This window comes from Netta rufina (genome assembly GCF_964035555.1).
Source record: "Netta rufina genome assembly, chromosome: 19".
Taxonomy (NCBI): domain Eukaryota; kingdom Metazoa; phylum Chordata; class Aves; order Anseriformes; family Anatidae; genus Netta; species Netta rufina.
The window spans coordinates 11,683,332-11,702,924 of record NC_140143.1 but is presented as its reverse complement, the minus strand read 5'-3'; the positions used below and the strand labels follow the sequence as shown (position 1 = coordinate 11,702,924).

At 43.7% G+C, this 19,593-nt stretch overlaps 1 protein-coding gene across 1 annotated transcript in view; it reads left to right on the top strand.

Annotated features, from left to right (window-relative positions):
- The window catches only part of DNAH9 (dynein axonemal heavy chain 9), a gene marked incomplete at both ends in the record, with an annotated part of 197,253 nt that overhangs the window by 109,282 nt on the left and 68,378 nt on the right, over nucleotides 1-19,593 (top strand). The window contains 5 exons of the mRNA XM_084298353.1: nucleotides 4,384-4,572; nucleotides 5,869-6,104; nucleotides 7,965-8,087; nucleotides 9,804-10,008; nucleotides 17,237-17,401. Coding sequence (XP_084154479.1) covers nucleotides 4,384-4,572; nucleotides 5,869-6,104; nucleotides 7,965-8,087; nucleotides 9,804-10,008; nucleotides 17,237-17,401 — 918 coding nt within the window. The remainder of the gene's footprint in view (nucleotides 1-4,383; nucleotides 4,573-5,868; nucleotides 6,105-7,964; nucleotides 8,088-9,803; nucleotides 10,009-17,236; nucleotides 17,402-19,593) is intronic.

Here is a 19,593-nt window from a genome sequence, read left to right as displayed (position 1 = left end):
AGCTCTAAGTGCAGATGAACAAGTTATGTTGATGCCAATGCCACTAACTGTTTTTAAAGACCTGGTTAGAAAGCACAGCTTGCTACTCCAGCTGTCAAAAATGGATCAATTTTGCAGTGTATATAAGGAACATCCCAGCTTACTGTTGTGCAATGCATTCCTTCTTTTGTCTCATCTCTGGCTCTGATCTTGGAATAGATCCCGACAACCCTTACTAATGTGCCATTTATTTGAAATCCTAGATTTATCACTATGTAACTGGGCAGGAATTAAGCTCCTAGACTTTGAAAAAAACATATTTGAGTCTTCATGAAGAATACAGCTAACTAAACACAGGTAGTAGTTGCTTTGGATTGAAAAATGAAGCAGGTGAAGACAAGACAAGCTGAACTTCCAAAGTGCCTTAATTTGAGTTTTGCATTTTGTGAACTGTAGATGACCTAGGGAAGATGCTCCAGGATCCAAGGGACAGGGACGAGGGAATGTCTAGGGATCTATGGATAAGAAAATGGAGGATGGCTGCTGGTGGTGTTTGTAATTTGATACATGCTAATGTGGCAGATGAAATTTGGTGATGACAAATGCAAAGTATTGCATGCAGGGAAAATGAACCCTAATCATGCATTTACATTGATAGGTCTTAATTGCACTATTATCACTCACATAAGAGCTCTTGGAGTTCTTGCAGAGAGTTCTCAGAAACAGCAGTGCAGTACATGTCTGGAGGCAGCAAGGCAGACTGAGTGTTAGAAATTGGTAGGAAAAATTGGGAAGCTAAAGTTAAATAATTATTCTATCAGTCCAAATCTGTGGTGTACCTCCATCTGACATGCTGAACACAATTAGGTTAACCCATCAGAACACAGTAGGTAACCTAGAGAAGGTACAGTGATGTATGTATCTGCTTCCATATTCAAAGAGAGGAAATAGATTAGGACTCTTCATTTTGGAAAAGAGACCGTGTAGTGATGGATGTGACAGAAGCCAATAAAATCATGAATAGTATGGAGAATTAGAATAGGGAATGATTGTTCACTGTTCCTCATTACTAAAGAGCAAAAGGTCATCAAATGAGATGAAGAGAATTCAAATAATTTCTAGGATCTGATAAAGAAGACACCTGGGATTTCTTAAAGAGATTAAAACTGGCAGTAGGGTGTAATCTAAGCAAGGACCGAGACTTAATGAAGATGGCCAGGATATGAATAGGTAAAAAATCACCTCAAGAAAATAATTAGGAGTATATAGAGAGTCTACAAGTGTTAGAAGATCAAATAATGATGACTTAGTCTTCTTAGAGATGGAGAGCCATGGGAATTTACCTCAAGGAGACTGGAGGAAGGATCTAGAGGTACTTCACCTTTAAAAACTGCAAAAGAAAGATGGAGAAAGTAGACTTCTATGCACTGTTAACTGGAGTTAAGATTAAGGATAATCTAGCTATGATTCTACCTTAAAAGTACTGCTTTGCTTCTTTTTCAACAAGTAGGATTACATAAGAAATGTTAAGTGGGCTGAGACCGAGGTGTGTTCAGCTTTGGCTGGATTCCAGCAAATGTCCAGCACAGAAGAGGAGCAGGGCAGGCACATCCCACGCTGCCTGATGCCTGATATTTTCCAGGTTTTGTATGCTCCATTTCAGTGAACATGGCTGCATGTGGTAAGACCATAAGACTGAGAAAATAGAAATGGAAAATCCGACAGATGAAGAAGCATGATTAGAGTTGAAATAATTGGATGGCCTTGGTATGGGAACTGTAGGAATAGGATGAAATCAAGTAATACATGATGCAGTTGTGTAATTATGGAATTATAACACATTTGTCTCTAAACCAAAAGATCATTGGCCAGCATTCACAAGGACCAAGTGAATCTACTCATTCAGACTTTGGCCTGCAAGTAGCCCCAAGGAAGACTAATATGGTTTTAATACATTTAGGAAATGTATTAAGACTAGGCTTATTAGTCAAGTTTAGGGGGTTACTAGGCAAGTCCAAGGGTTTACCAGCACACACTGAGATAGTGAAAGGCACTGGGGAAACCTCATCTTTGTGAGCAGGATGGTGAGTCATGATGATGAAAGAGGAACTCAGCTGGAGCAGCCTTATGGATGGCTCTGAAGTATAATGGGACAAAGAAAATTAGTAGCCCCTCCTTCTGCTCCTCAAAGGGTAGAAAACTGCTTAGAAGGCAGTTTTCACTGGATTCTCAGAGATGGTTGGATTTGTTAAGGCAGGAAGGCCACCAGGGGCATTTTTGCAGGTTTCTGTTAGATCTTGTTGTTCATCAGATCATTTATGATTAAACGATCTGGAAGAGGTGGTGTCTAAGCAGGTTGCAGTTTCTCAATAATATGAATACAGTAGAGATGAAGACTATGAAAAATTGTAAAAACGATACCCATGATGGAGGTATGAAATGCAGAGCACACAAATGTAAAGTCATGCATGTTGGAAAAATTAGTTTTTACTTTACATGCCCTGTAAGTGATGCTGAGCTAGTTATTATCATTCAGGAATAAAACGATGGAGTTAGAGTTCTTTGAGCGTGTGAGCTCTGTGCTCCCAGAGGAAAAAGAAATTAAATTAACAAACCCCAAACCAAAGCTGAAATTGAATGTTAGCGTTTATTAGGAAAAGAACAAAACAGGAAAAAAAAAAGTCACAATCTTGCTATATAAATCCATTCCAAATAAATCTTGAATATGCAGCTGTACCTCCACCCCCTCTGCCATACCTGAAAGGATGTAGTAGAATTGGAAATGGTGCAGAGAAGGTAATGATAAAAAGAAACTGGAGGATAAAGATTACATCATTCAGTAAAGATAAAGATTGCAAGGACAATCAAAAGGCTTCTGTATGAGGAATTATTGAATAGACTTAAAGCTCTTCAACCTCAAAAGGAGACAGCAGAGGGGATATCAAGGGCTTGAAACCATGAGTGGTATGGAGAGGGTGAAGCAGGCGTGATTGTTCAGTGTTTTTCCACTGTGAGAACAGATTTCAGCAATTGAAAAGGTCAGACAGCACATAAAAGGATGCACTTTTTAACAGAAAGCATAGCTAAACTGTGATTCCTGGCTGCAAGATGCTGAAGGTACCTGGAGGCTGGTTGGCATCCATGGCACCTTAGACTAGATCATGAAGAAATAAATCATCAGTGGCTATTAAGGCAAAGATAGTGGTGGTATCAGCCCTCCTGAGGACCTGTGTTCTGCATATCAGGAACAAACTAATTTAGGGGAATAGGTTATTCAAAGTGATAACACTTACAGGGATTTGTGTTAGAGCTGGCCCTATTTAACATCTTATTAATGAGCTAGGAGGAGGGAACCACCCCTTTACATGGGGTGGTTTGCAAAGACAAAGATCTAGAGGAGTTTTAAAGAAAAACAAGAAATAAAAAGAATCCTAAGCTTGTGTGAACTATAGACCAAAGAAGAAAAATAGAAAATGCTGGGTGGCCCTGGTTGGTGGCAGAGACATGTGATTAGGGTGGAATATTTAAATTAGATGCATATTTCCAGATCATCCTGACATCAAGAGGGTGATTGTGAATTTGGCCATAAGCTTCAGCATTCTTGATCTCAAAATCCATAATGCCAATTTAAAACTCTGTTGGGATCTTATGGCTTGCGAACCTGAAGGATACATTACATTCTTTTTTCCAGGCTGTGTTTCTTAATTGCTAGAGCTGAAGTCGTCTATAAAAAATAAATATAAAATAGGGTCAGGATCTCTTCTAATCACATGATTTGGTGAACAAGGGACCCAAAAAATGCCAGTGGTCAAAGAAATTGGCTGTGCATGTAGAGACGCCTCATTTTGCAGGGAGATACCATAGCTTCCTCAATACTGGTAAACCCCCTGTTGGATGGCTTTTCCATTGGACGCTCATGAAAAGTGTCCCTGAACAAGTGTTTTCTGTATGGGGTCTTAAGGGAAAGGAAAATGTAGACCTAAGGGGTTTGTGATTGTAAAGGCAAAATGCCACCTAGCAGAGGTCATAATAAACGGTGTGAAATAGCTGAAGTTTGTGGCTGTTGGAGTAGAGCCTCTGAGTGAGAGAGGGTGTAATGCTGAGGCAATTAACGGTTGATGGGCTCCCACAAAAATTGTTGTATTAATTCCTGCTGAGGAAGGAATGCATCTTCCCTCGATGACTTTAGAGGAGGTCTGGAGCAGGCAGATGAGACTCATTAGCAGGACCAGCCTTTCATAGAACAGGAGGGTTTTAGCAAAATAATTGTTGGGTATTTCACATCCAGGTTTTAAACTTTAGGAAATGATGTTTGAAGTCAGGGACAAAATATGAATGTGGCCAGATCCTTAGGTATTACTTACAGAACAACTATAATGATCAATTTGACCTGGCAAATTGTAGGTTGGAGGACTTGCCTCTGAGAATGTGAGATGGGCTGAAGTTGTGAAGGACTTCAAACAGCAACAGAGCACCTTGTGTGGAGATGTCTTACTGATTACAGCCTTTGTCTCCTACCTGGGATACTTCACCAAGAAATACCGGCAAGAACTCCTGGATGGAATCTGGAAGCCATATTTGCACCAGTTAAAAGTAAGCCCTGCTTTCTCTGAAAAGCAGTCGTTACTGTGCATGATATGGCCACAAGCTCTGTTGTCCATACGGGGTCTCCTAAGTGAGGTCCCACCAAGCTGCACTGTGAAGCAAGTCATAGCCATGCTTAATTCACTCCTCTCTGGGAAAGACATTGTGGTCTCCTTGACCCATGCAAGTCTCCTTGACCCATCCGTTCTCCCATGGATAGAGGAGAAGTCCCTGTGCAGCATCTCAAATGTGGAGCCCAGTTGCCAATTTTTACAGGAGTCAGGGATAGCCAAGAAAGAGAGATATAGTATGGAAAAGAGACTGCTTGGAGCAGGCAGAGCTCACTGCCAGCTCTTTGGTAGGCTTGGAAAAACTCCAGATGGTACTTCGTGTAGGACATGAGCTCTATTCATTCTGGTCATGCCTCTCAGCTGGTTTCAAACATGTCTTGCTGTTTTGACCAGATGGAAACCATCATGCTTCAGGCTTGCTTAATATTTCACTAATTTCTACCAAGTACTTCATACATAAGTAAATGCAAGTGCTCTGTCTCTAGCAGGATTGAGCTTTTGCACATCATTACCTAACTGGATGTTATAAATCCTGGTGAAATGCCAACAGGCTTTTAAACAAGGTCACAACTGGCAGTGATGCCCAAATCAAAAAGCCAAGAAAATCGGCAAGTCAGAATGTGAGAGAAAAAAAATAATAATCATCCTGCTTTCTTAAAAAAAAAAAAAAAAAAAAGCTTGGTTAAGAAAGGAAGTGTTGTTCCAAAAATGGCCTCTCTTGATGCTTAGAAATTTCACAGAAGTTGCCTGTATTTCCATGTGAAAATTAAAGACCCTTTCTGTTCAGATGACTGGCACAGATAACTTTCTGGTTGTCACACCCAGAAGTGGCCTCCCATGTCAGAGAAGTGTTTCTAGAACTGCTGATGCCATTTTGCAACACAACAGCAGGCTGATGAGGGTGTTAATTATATTCTTCCAAGCTGTCATCTCAGAGAGCTTGTACACAGCAGAGTGTGGTCTGATCTTGCTCAGTGCGGCTGCAGCCGTTTGGGGCTCTCAGTACTCTGCAGGCAAAATCTTTGGGATCCATGCATAATTTATGCTCATTCACAACAGGAGTGGCAACAATACTAGATCAAAACTACCCTGTAGAATGGCAAGCCACTGATAAATAAGACTTCTCAATTCTTAATTAGGCTAACTTTGCTTAAATTGTTGTTTGCTCATCTCTGGAGTATATTGCAAGCAGTACTCTCCACCTTGTACTTACGTGTTTCTCCTTTCCTGCCAGGTGCCCATCCCTGTAACTCCATCCCTAGATCCTCTGACCATGTTGACAGATGATGCTGACATAGCAGCTTGGCAGAACGAGGGGCTGCCAGCTGACCGCATGTCCACTGAAAATGCCACCATCCTCACGAACTGCGAACGCTGGCCCCTCATGGTGGATCCCCAGTTGCAGGGTAGTAAATGGATCAAAAACAAGTATGGTGAAGACCTCCGAGTGATCCGAATTGGGCAGAAGGGGTAAACATCAGTTTTATCTCATCACAGTATCTTCTAATGGCTATCTGCCTGTCGTATTTGATGAAGAGCATATGTTTAACTGCAGCCATCAGAGCCAATTACACTGAGGAAAACCCTTAAATGTATTTGTGCATGAGCTGCTTATTCATTACCAAAATGATAGAGATTCCTCATTAAATAGAGGGGCTGTTTAGTGCTTGGCCAAGTTACCATAGAAACTCTTCTGAAACAGAGAATGAAAAGAGCGACGTGCTGGAGGCTGAGCTCTATGTAACACAGTCCTCCCGTACCTTCATGCTGTGTTGTGTCCTGACTCTTTTCCCCAGGCAGATGAGTGGAGCTCCTGGAAGAAGGGAGAGGGTGAAACTGGCTTGAGGCTTTCTGTTCCCTGAGATCCACATGGGCTAACTCTACTCCCATGTTGGCACCAGCTAGGAGGTTTTCTTCACGACACCTCTGCCTTGTTCTGCCCAGATAGTTTGTGGGAAGGCTTTTCCACTCCTGGCGCTTATCTCTGGTCAGAACACTGTTTTCTGCTATATCAAGTCGCACTGATTTCTACCCACTAGTAAGGACTTCCAGCTGGAAGGAACAGACCCAGAGTTACATTCCTGCTTGGAAATGAGCCCTGAGACTTTTATATATATATATATATATATATATATATAAAAATTTATGTACAGAACAAGGCATTGGCAATAGGTGAGAGTGGCTTGAGAGCTCAGTGCTTGCAGGTTCATGCAGATTCGGGGATGTTTGGCTCTGCCTGCATTGGAGTCTGATCTGATGTCTCACAACGTCTTGGGGTTGCTCAAGTTCTTTCAGTGGTGCCTATTCTGCTTTCCTCATAGAAAATAACAAGTTATTAGTTTTGCTCTCATGTGGGCTGACAATACATTTGGAAATGGATATACATGTATTGTTTTATAGAAGCAAATTTCTGTTTCCTGGCCAACCAGGTCATCATACCTTGCAGTTTTTCAAAGGAGCTTGGGGAAAAGTAAGGATGCCAGAGGAGACACCTAGCTACAAACCTCCAGGTTGGAACAGGAGAAATAGACTCCATAACATTTATATGCTGCCATTACAGGCATCAGTACAAACATAGAACATCTTTTTCCCCTCCTGACTGCATACCAGCTAGAGGGTACTCTGAGAGGGGGGGTTTTGTGTGAGGTACTGATGTTTTAGCCAGTGGAATTAGCTGAGTGGTTCCTTTGATGGGGTAGCAGCAGTTGGTGAGCACCGTCCCTGCCTGCCCAGGGTCCTGCTCTCCTCTTTGCAGAGAAGTAAGTTGCGTGAAGTGCAGAGCAGCCACAAAGGAGCGAGCACAAGTGTGTGGCCCTTCACAGTGCAGAGCATCCCTGACCAGCAGTTAGGCACTGTGAAGAGGAGCCCAGTTTCCTTGTGAGGAAGGAAGAATTAAATGATAGTCACACTGTCCTAAATATGTCCTTAAACCCTGTGCACAATGGAACTGCAACCTGCTCTTCTTCCTAGCTGTTATGTGAGGTTAACTGCACCAGTAGATTCTGGGGGAAAACAAAGTGTTTGATAAAAACAAAGCAGTCTGAGCCTTTTCTGTTCTCTGCTGCCCATGCTCTTCCCTTGAGAAAGAAGATGCAGTTGTTACTGCTTGTCCCTGGGAGACCTGAAATCCCATTCTCTCGGCCAAGACTCTGCCCCTTTCCATACTGCGTATTGACACCATCCTGCCCCTCTTCCTCTCTAGCAAGTTCTGGCATGTGCACATAGCTGCTTTCGCAGTGCAGAGCCCCCCTCTGTCCCCTTCATGGCCTCATTGTTGCGAAGCATCGCATCCAGCCTCACCATGACGGATGCCAGCACTGTCTCCCACAGGTATCTGGACACGATGGAACGAGCCCTGGCTGCGGGAGAACAGGTTTTGATTGAAAACCTGGAGGAATCTGTGGATCCAGTTTTGGGGCCATTACTGGGGAGAGAAATGATCAAGAAGGGAAGGTGAGCTTTTGGAAGGCTTAATGGCATGTGTGCTTCCATCATGGTGTTTGGGATCTTTGTGCTGTTGTGCTCTCCTTTTCTGACCTCAAATTGTGTGCTCATCTATGGCAGCACTAACATCCTCCCTTCAGAAGTGAGAGCATTTTAAATCGGGCATTCACAGGCAATTCAGTCAAAGCATGGCTTTGAAATAAACCTGGCTTTTTCCTTTGGCTGGACAGTGCCATTGAAACCTCATGTAAAAGTGAGACCTTTTGTATAACGACTTTGGTGTCTGTAATTGGCTATCCTGGTCCTGAACTATTACTAAAATAGCTATTGCTGTTGTGAAGAAAAAGTAACCCTGGATTTTAGCAAACACTAAATCATTTAGGATTACAGCTACAGATGTAAGCATTAGGAATATATAAGTGTTCTTTAATGAGGGCAAGTTCTTCAGGGCAGTCACTGGTCATCCTCCAGCCTGGAGGAGTTCAGAGAGAGGGGCAGCAAGGGATTAACATTTTTGTGCAAAATGAGCACATTTTTAGAATGTGCTCAAAGGCAACCAATAAAACCTTGTGCTCAGAGCTAAAGTTGGATCAGGGACTCTTTTGATGCTGTTTCTCCAGTTTTTGCAGAGCAAAGTCACCTGCCTTTAGAAGGATGCATGTTGCTTGGGCTTCTCCAAGTCCGTGCCTCCTGCAGCAACCCAACTGCAGTCCTGCTTCTAGCTTTCAGAAGTAAAAAACAAAATCCTGGCTAAGTGCTGGATCTTCCATTCCTTAAGTTCCTTGAGGATTGTTTCCATACTTAACTGTGAGTTTAAAGTTTTCCAGGACCAGTTCAAGTCCCAGTGCTTTTTGGTAGAACACACGGATGGCCTTTGGTAGTCCTGGCACAGGAAGGCTTCTTAGAATCAGGGTACTCCTGGACACTGCCATGAACTGCTTGTGCTGTGTGATCTCTCTCTGCCTCATTTTCCCAGCTGTAAAAGCAATAGAGGTGCTCAAGAAGAGACGTAGTCAGCTGATGTTTGACAGGAAAGTGTATTCAAATTCCTGTGGTGACACCACTGTTTCCATTACAGCCCAGCTGCATCCCTGAAAGCATCACTGTTGCCCTCATACATGTCCAGTTTCCCTTTTCCTCTGTTTCCCATGTGTGTTGTCAAACCTGGGTTCAGAACACCTCAGTTCCTGGGGTTCAGCCTCCCTGCTCTCTGAGTTTTAGACTGGGTGGAACAAGAGAAAGCTGAGTTTTCCCAAGCGATGTTACCTCCCAGGAATGGCACCAAGCTGCTCTCTGAACCCAGCTTCACTGCTCAAGCTCAGTGTGATCAGCCAGCTTGGCTCAAGCCCACATACAAGACAATTTTATCTGACGCCAGTTAGAATCTCAATGCTGGGAGGCTTTTCTTCCATGTAATGCCAGCCTTAGGCAGAATATGGTCTCCATACAAAGCAAGGAAGGTTTCTGGCACATACTGACCACCCCAATGCTGGAAACTGTGAGTCTTCTCAAAGAGAGGCCAAAATTCAGGGGCAGGACTGTGGGGTTTTTATCCCAAATCAGGAGTGTTTCAAGTGGGTCCAATTTCAAATACTTTCTGCTTTAAAAGTGATTGCTGTGTGCAAAGTCCCATTGCTGGTAGATTCCATTGGCTGATACCACCATTTGTATTTGGGTGAAACATCCTGGAAGAGATGTGAGCTCATTCTCCTGCTGTAATTTCAGGTACATTAAGATCGGGGACAAAGAATGTGAATACAACCCTGCTTTCCGTCTCATCCTCCACACAAAGCTAGCAAACCCACATTTCCAACCTGAGCTGCAGGCACAGTGCACCCTCATCAACTTCACCGTCACACGGGATGGCTTGGAGGACCAGCTGCTTGCAGCAGTGGTCAGCATGGAGAGGCCAGACTTGGAGGAGCTCAAGGTCAGTAGCTGGGAGCTTGCACTAGGAGGCAGTAATTTTTTATTTTTTATTAAATTCAGCTATTTTAAAACAAATAGCATTTCATGTGCAAAGGTGTAGAGATCACAGAGCTCTCTGTAAAATCAAGAGATTTCCCTCAGATGAGGATTTTTTCTTCAACTTCTTGTTTTCTTGGCATTTTGGGAATACTTAAACTGGAATTTCAAGTCTTTTTTTTTTTTTTTTTTCCCCTCAAAAAATTTGGGTAACAATATCTCATCCTATTCCTCTTGTAATTGGTAACTGAGATTCTCATTATGTCATTTTTCTCTAGACTTTACCTCCAAAATAGTATCTGTGGAATTAATCTCACTTAATTTTATGCTTTTATGGCACCAGACTCCCACTGTAAATATTGTGAGGCTGGTAACTATTTTTTTTCTGTTCTGGTTCTTCTTCCCACTGTCTTGTAATTGGCCAAAATATTCTCTCCCTCTCCCTCCCCCTCTCTCCCTCTCCCTTTCCTTCTTCCTCTTTCTCTCCCTTCTTTGTTTTTGTTTTAATTAGTATGTCTTCAGTTTCAATATAACTTTTTGAATAAAAGCTTTTTTGCTAACAGCACGTTTAGCAATATAATGGATATGTATAATACTAAATATTTACTGAGGGTGAGAATAAATTTACTGCACACATTCAGTCAGGCCAGGCCAGTTTTGTAATAATCTTTTCATTTAATGAGATTCTAAAACACGTTAGCTGTGCAGTCTTAATGATGCATTTCGTTTGAAACAGACTCATGTGCTAACGAGCCAAAAGATGGCATAAAAAGTACGTAATGAACTGATTTAATGTGTAATCCGTGGTTATCTTGCTGGGACCATGAGGGACCCAGAGCATCTCCATCAGGCACCCTGGCACTCGCTCATCGCTGTCATGCACAGGCTGTGTGCGGGCACTTGCTTTTGCTGATTTGCACAGAAGGGGGCTGTGTGGGCTGACCATGGGTAGCACAGCAGTGTCGTTAACTGCTGGTACATTTAGGACCATTCCTCTTAGCCTCAGCAGTGCTGCTGTTAATGGCTGTTGTCACAATAAGAAAGACAAATTCAATATCATGTGCAGTCATCAAATCCACTATTAGGCTCTGGAAATTTGTTATCTGCAGCACTTCCTCCCTTGCTATAAAAGAACTGTGTATTAGGGAGCAGTGAAAATGATGTGAAATGAGCATCGTATCTTTTGGAGTCCTTGCTTCTTCAGGATGTGTGCGCTGTGGAAGAGGAAGGTTGGACACAAGAGCATGGAAACCTATCCCTGGGTGTCAGCCATGCCTCCAGCTCCAGGGGATTTGGGGCTTCATTAACACTAAATAGATGTAGATTAGTGTGGGATGCAATTTTCCTTTTCTGTAGGAATATTTAAGACTTTTTTTTTTTTTTTTTTTACCCCCTCTGATTCTCTTCTTCTGCCTCTATTTCATTTACTAACATGGACAAAACCACTGGGGCTGCTGTCTGATAGCTGTGGGGAGATCCTTGAAAACATGTTTGTATTGCCAGATTCCCCAAAGTAGAGGCCACTTCTCAAGGTGTGCTCTTAGCAGTTCTTTATTCCCTGGGACAACAGGGATGGATTTGGCAGCTGGGAAAGGCTCTGACGCATGGGCAGATGGAGGTGGCTCCTACAGACCTGTGCAGTAGATGCTGTTCTCAAAATCTCCTTATGGAGCAACCTTACACATGGAGCCCAGAATTTATTGTTAATAAAATGATCAACTTAATAGAATCATCATAGAATCATAGAATGGCTTGGGTTGGAAAGGACATTAAAGATCACCTAGTTCCAACCCCCCTACCATGGGCTCTAATCTAGATCTCCCTTCTTTTAGTTTAAAATCATTCCCCCTCATCCTGTCAATATCTGGTTGAGCAAAGAGTCACTCTCCAGCTTTTTTATAAGCCCCCTTCAAGTACTGGAAAGTTGTGATGAGGTCACCCCAGAGCCTTCTCTTCTGCAGGCTGAACAGCCCCAGCTCTCTCAGCCTTTCTTCATAGAAGTGCTCCAGCCCCTTGATCATCTTTGTGGCCCTCCTCTGGACCCATTCTAACAGCCCCACATCCTTCTTGTGCTGGGGGCCCGAGACCTGGACACACTACTCCAGGTGGGGCCTCACCAGGGCAGAGCAGAGGGGGACAATCACCTCCCTCCCCTGCTGCTCACCCCTCTGTTGATGCAGCCTGGGATGCAGTTGGCCTTCTGGGCTGCGGGTGCATACTGCTAATGCTGGATCATGTCAAGCCTTTCATCCACCAGAACCCCCAAGTCCTTCTCTGCAGGGCTGGTCTCAGTGAATTCTTCTTCTAGTCTGTGCTCACATCTGGGATTGCTCTGACTCACGTGCAACACATTGCACTGGACTTGTTGAACCTCATTAGTTTCATGTGGGCCCACTTCTCTGGCCTGTCCATGTCCCTTTGGATGGCATTCCTTCCTTCTGTTGTATCAACTGCACCACTCAGCTTGGTGTCATCTGCAAACTTGCTGAGAGTGCACTCGATCCCACTGTCTGTGTCACTGATGAAGATATTAAACAGTACCAGTCCCAGGACAGACCCCTGAGGGACACCACTCGTCACTGGCCTCCACCTGGACATAGAGCCATTGACCACCACTGTCTGGGTGTGACCTTCAAGCCAACTCCTTATCCACTGAATGGTCCACCCATAAAATCCATTTCTCTCCATTTTGGAGACCAGGATGTCATGAGGGACCATGTGAAAGGCCTTGCAGAAGTGCAGGTAGACCGGTCGTCCTTTGTCAACTGATGCAGTCACTCCATTGTAGAAACTTTTCATTGTAGGACTTTTCAAATAGGTGGTCTCCAACCTGCTCTTCACTTACAGTGGGCAGGACTTTGCTCCCCCAGCCTCCATCTATGGGTTCAGGAAAATGAATGACATGGGAAGCCTGACTGGCAGTGAAGACTGAGGCAAAGAAGTTGTTGAGTACTTCAGCCTTCTCCAAGTCTGTCACTGCCAGTTCACTCTTCACATCCATCAGAGGGGGTACACTCTCCTTGGCCTTTCTTTTCTGAGCAATGTACCTACAGAATCCCTTGCTGTTATTCTTTGCATCCCTTGCCAAGCTCTGTTCCATCTGTGCCTTGGCTTTCCTGATCCCATCCTTGCATATCTGGACCGCATCCCTGTACTCTTCCCAGGCCACATGTCCCTGCTTCCACTGCCTGTGCATTTTCTTCTTGCACCTCAGCTTGACCAGCAGGTCCTTGCTCAGCCGTCCCAGTTGTCTGCCCTCCCTGCCCTCTTTTTTATGCAGGGGGATGGAGAATTCTTGTGCTCTAAGGAAAACATCCTTAAAGAGTCTCCAGCTCTGCTCAGCTCCTTTGTCCCTAAGGACAGTGTTCCAGGGGATCTCAGCTACTAGGTCTTTAAACAGCTTGAAGTTTGCTCTTTGGAAGTTCAGGGCCCTGACTTTGCCAGGTCTGTATTCCTCAAGATCGCAAACTCAACCATGGTCACTGCGGCTCAGACTGCCTCCAGTCTTGACCTCTTTAATGAGCTCTTCCATGTTGGTGAGCACCAGGTAAAGTAACACTTCTCCTCTGGTTGGTTTGTCTAGTACCTGGACCTGGAAGTTATCCTCAACACACTCCAGGAATCTTCTGGATTGCTCACAGCCTGCTGTGTAGTTTTCCCAGCAGACATCCAAGTGGTTGAAGTCCCCCATCAGGATGAGAGCGTGTGAGTGTGATGCTTCTTGTAGTTGAAGCAAGAATGCCTTGTCCACAGGCTTCTCTTGATCAGGCGGTCTGTGGTAGACCCTGAACACAAGCTGTCCTTTATTGGTGTGGTCCTTAACTCTCACCCATAAGCTCTCAACCTGCCTGTGGCTGTTTCTCAAAGGCAACTCTTCCCAATCAATTCCTTCCCTGGCATAGAGGGCAACACCCCCCTCACTTCCTTCCCTGTCTATCCCTTCTTAAGAGCTTGTAGCCCTCTATTCAAATGTTCCAATTATGTGATCCATCCCACCATGTTGATAGTGATAGTAATCAGGTGATAGTAATCAGGTCATATTTGTCTAATTGCACCATGGTTTCCAGTTCCTCTTGCTTGTTTCCTATGATGCGTGCATTGGTGTAGAGGCATTTCAGCTGGGCAATCAGTCGTATTGCGTTTCTAGAACCCTGCCTGATTGCAGTGGGACAGTTCACAAGTATTTCCCTGCCGTTACTTAGAGTGATAGTGTTCTCAGGTATGCTTTCTTCACTCAGAGCTGCATCCCCTTCCCTCACCACATCTAGTTTAAAGCCCTCCTGATAAGCCCAGCCAGCTTACTGCCCAGAACTCTCTTCGCCCTCCTGGACAGCTGTGCCCCATCCGGTGTCAGCATGCCTGATCCCTCAAAAGCATGTCCAAGATTATTAGTCCAATTACAGTAACACCGACACTTTATGCGTGTTTTCTCAACAGAGTCTGCTTATGGAATCTCTTTCTTCATTATTCAGTCTTTTTGTTCCTTCTTACCTTTGAACTGGCTTTATCTCATTCACAGCATTGCACGCCTGCTACAGTGGGTACGCAGAGTCTGAAACCTCAGATACCATGGCACATTTGTACTCTGCCACGTTTTTGTTCTAGAGGCAGTTCAGGCTGTGCAGAATAACTGCATGCTGTGACTCTGAATTAAAGCCAGGCTAAAACAGGTTAAGGGAGTAGGGAGCTGGCTTTGAGACAACCACGGCTCCAAGGAACTGAAACCAATTCAGGCCAAGGCAAGCAACTCCAGGTCCTGAGACCTTCCCTGTCAGGTCTGCAGGTGTACTGCAGCAGTCCACCATCCTGGTCACATGGCTTGCTGGGAAATTCAGGAAGAAAAAGAGCTCTTTACAAGTGGATTGAAAATACAAGGGTTTTGTTTGCTTTGTTTTGGTTGAATGGTTTGTTTTTTCTCTGGTTTGTGATGTTAAGATAATAGAGTAAACCCAGCAGATAGGACAGGTGGCTGCTGTGGCTCACTGCAGTCTACTATCTGACCTGGGATGGTGCTGGTAATGAGTCCTGCCAAACTGCCCGTAGGCCTTTTTTTTTTTTTTTTCATGAAGCAAGATTTTAAAGGGTTTTAGAATAACCTGTTTCCCTGAATTAGCACTGTTATGTATCAACTGTGAAATAACAGATAATGAGCTCCACTGCAGAAATAAGAAATGATGACCTTGCTACTTCTGAAAACAATAGCAGTATAAAGCTGCAACAGATGCAGGCTGTTGTGGGAAATACAGCATTGTGTGCCCTTCTAAGGGTGCTTTTCAGAAATTGCATGGTGATTACAAGCTATTGGAGCAAAAGTCACACACGTCCTCATTAAGAACTGCAGGGCTTACAGTCTGTGGTCTGGAATAATAGCTTGCAAAATGTCATTTTTCAAGGCATGCTATGCTTGAGTGACAGGAACGTACAAAATTAGCCATGTTAGTTTTCTGTTTCAAGACTTGTGAAATATTTACCACCATGTTCAAACTCCTGTGTGTAATGCCTAAGGAACAGGCCTTTAAGAACAGCCATTTATAGCTGAAATACCAATAAACGGCATGCTTCAGTGCACAGTCTGCTGAATACTTGGCTTGACATTAACATAGAATGAGTGTGTGCAGCAAGTATATGAAATTTCAGCCCAAATATTGAAAGATTACTTATTAATGAAAGAGTTGGTTAATCTCTTTGAAAACCTCTGACAACAGAGCAAATACTAGTGCCTCCCTTTTGTGGGACTGGAAGAGGCATGGGGATACATTTACCATTTCTGGCAATCTTTCAGCCCCTGTGGGTGGTTGGAAGGTTGGGTAGGTTTTCCAGAAAGAGTCTTTGGAGGATTAAATCTCTTGGTTCATGCCACTGAATCTACCATGGGACAGTTGATGTGACCCATTCCATATGCGCTGCACATGCACCACCTCTGCTACTTCATGGAGCTGGCTAATTTCTGAAGGCCTTTAAAACATTATTTTGCAAGTTGTTTGAATCACTTCATTGTGTCACTTAAACACAGTGTCTGGACTTAAAACACTACTCTTTGACAGAGTATTATATAACAGTGTGTTAGTGGTTGACTTTATTTTTGTAGGGGATAGTCACCAGACTTATAACTTCAGCATCCAAACTAGATGCATGACTTTGCTATGGGATGTTTTCTGTCATGCCATTAAAAACAGGCATTTGCAATAGGACCCCATAGTGAAATAATATAATGCACTTGAAGTTCAGCAAACATGTAGAATAGTGCAGTCACATTTCATAGAAGAGACTCTGTTCTGGAGGACCATTTCAAAAAGAAGCCAGATGAGTTTTTATTTCCACTATGAACAGTGTTAATCACTGGTGTTTCTACAGAAGAGGGAAATGGAACAAGTAGCTGGGGAGAGCCAAGGGAGAATTATTTCACAGAAATAGGAGCAATTTTTGGTAGAATTCAAAAGGTCTGCCCTTGAGGCAAGATGATTGCTGATTGTCTGTTTCTGCTTGGCTATCTTCGCATTAACTTTGCAAACCCTTTTTTGTGGGGCCTCCCCCAGCATGTACAACTTTTAGCACATCTAGCTGATGGGCTGTGAGGTCTTGAGGCCAGGGTCCAACTGGGAGCAGCAATGAGCAAGACTGTGACTTTGCTCTCAGTTCCGACCCTGAGATGAGTTGTGCTCATCTCTGTGCCCTAGTGAGCCTGCTATTGTTTCACTATCTGCTTTCAGCCCCTCAGTTCTCACTGCCGTTGGGACTGGTGTTGACTTGAAGTGGGGTATGCAGAGCTTCACAGGGGGGTGAGTAGCAGCTATGTTAGTATGTGGGCTTGCTCCATAGGGACTATCCAGGCTGAATTATGCCTAATAAATAAGTCCTGTTAAGAAAGAGATGCAGGATGTGTGTTTGAGAATGTCTGAATTGGCTGCATGTCTTTTCCTCTTGTTTCATTTCCAGCACTTTAATACTTTTCCAGTGGAAGGGCTCAGTTCTCCTGATGCTTTCTGTGCTGTTCAGGATTTCTCTGAATCAATGATACATTAGGTGTGGAGTGATCCTCAGAGCTCTCCCCATACCCAAGAATCATAGAGAGCAGGAATAATCAATATTGGACTGTGGCAATGATTACTTAGAAGCCTATCCCTGTGAAGGTGGTTAATCCTTGCTTTACTGCATGTTTTGTGGCTAAAACTTTCTGCACTGGTTATTTGCAGTCAGATCTCACGAAGCAACAGAATGGATTCAAAATCACCTTGAAAACATTAGAGGACAACCTGCTCTCTCGACTGTCATCGGCGTCTGGGAACTTCCTGGGAGACACAGCACTGGTGGAAAACTTGGAGATCACTAAACAGACAGCAGCAGAAATTGAAGAAAAGGTAAAAAGACAGTGATAGCCCAGAGAAAAATGTGTATGATGTTATTGTTAAGGATTTGTGGGTGAAACATAGCCTCTTTGCTATGCTGGTCTGTATGACTTCTGCTGAGTAGTAAATAGAAAGTGGTATAAATTGAAGTGCTCTCCATTCTGGCCAGCTTTAAGCTATTTAATTCTTTGGAGCTTTTGTATGTTAAATGGACTATTTAAGACCAAGAGAAAATGGCAATACCTGATGTAAAAATGGTAAAATTTACACACTGTAGCAAGCTTTAAACTGCTCCAGCATAATTCTGAATACATCACACTTCTTCAGTTAGGTTGAATTTTAGTACTGACAGGGGACTAGAGTCTGTAGAGCTTGTGATCTCAAGTAAATCTGCAAGAACTTGAGTATTTCATACCCATCCGTTCCTTAGGGTGTAAATCAGCTGTTGCAATGGCTGTGCACTGTCAGTGTTGTCATTTACCTGGGTCACCTTGCTGGCCACATGGGGATAGTTAAATGGTGGTTTTGCCCTGATGCTAAGGGAATTTGAGAAATGTTGTCATGACAGGATTGCAATAGGACTTCTGTCAGACCATCCTCAGCTGCTGCCCTCCCCAGTCCTTTCATCTTCACAGCCTGCACTTGTCCTCCAGCCCATGGGTCCTTGCTGCCTGGATAGGTTACCCATGTGCTCAGGTCAGGCTGGAACTGCCTCCACATGAAAAAATTGAATGATTTCTGCTAGCTCTTTATGGAACATCATATGCATCCAGCTTCCTAAGGATGGTATGCTCAAAGGGCATGTTGAAGGGATGTTTTGGTATGGCAAGGTTGGCATCTCCTTATTGAAGAAAGTGTTCTTGAGATGGTTCAGCTTCTGAACAAGATGAGGCTGAAATGTTGGTCACTGCCAACACTGTGGCGATGGGGATGGATGTTGGACTTTGGATTTGTTTTTTATGATTTTGGTACCCACATGGAAAGCAATCTCAGGACAATGTTAGAACTCTGCTTCTCAAGTCAACCCCTACTCTGTTCTTGGTTTGTCTACACAAAATAATGTTCAGCCAGTATTTTCTTTCCTATACCAATTCTCCCCACTATGTTTATGAAGAGCAACTGTCTTCCCCACCTTTGGCTTTTATGCTATTAGATTTAGTAAGCATTTTGTGGGTAGTACAACTGAAAGTTGGCTAAGTCGAGGATAGACCCTGGCCTCCCTGTGTAGACAGTGAAGAGATGTAAGTGCTACCAGAGAGGGCATGGGGATGAGGAAAGCTCATCTGACATGTATGGGTGCATTAGGTCTGTTCATGGCCCATGCAGGTGTTTGTTGCTGCAAACTTTGCAGATGCTTTTTTTTTTTTTTTTTTTTTTTTTTTTTTTTTTTTTTTGAGATTCTACAGCCCATCATTGCTTTCAGGGACGTGCAAACAGACTAATCCCATAGATCCCAACATGTGTTGGTTGCACATAACAGGTTAAGGCTCAGTCAGAGCTTCATTGGGAAGGTTTGTTGTGCTCAGATCATGGCAGAGAGAGTCCCAGCAGTGTGCATTTCTCTGGGGGCTGTGTTGTGCTCTGCAGGTTTGTACCACATATGCTTGAGCCCCTTTCTGCCACATCCGCACTGAATGGTTCGCTGAGCTAGTTGGATCAGCGCTGAAAGACACTTATGACTGTATGTAGTCTGAGCCTAAAATAATCCCCAAGAGAATCAAGGATGTCACTTTATGATGCTGAAGTGGATTAAAAGAATGAACAGGACTGAGATGTTAGAAGAGTGATGTATCTGCCAAAAGGATTTTCACCATATCCATCACAGCAGCTGTGCTGACACCTGACCATCCAGGCAGGGGTGCATTAGATGCTGGAGAAGAAAGGCAGCAAATAGCCATTAAATTGTAGCAGTTCTCAGCCTTGGGGGAAATCATCTCAAGAGAAGCACTGTCTGTTCAGCCCTGTGTTATTAATGATTTGCACAGGAGGGGACAATTAGCAGGAGAAGCTCATGGATGATGAAAATAATTCCAGTTAGTGAAGAACAGGAACTGTAGTGAGAACTCTGGAGGGGGGGCTTGGGGAAGCAGAGGACTGGACAATGTGAGTATAAATGCAGATAAATGGAGAATATACCAGAGGAAGGTGGTTGCTAGAAGCAAATGGCTCGAGCCTGATGCACCATGCTCTGGAGAGCAGAGACC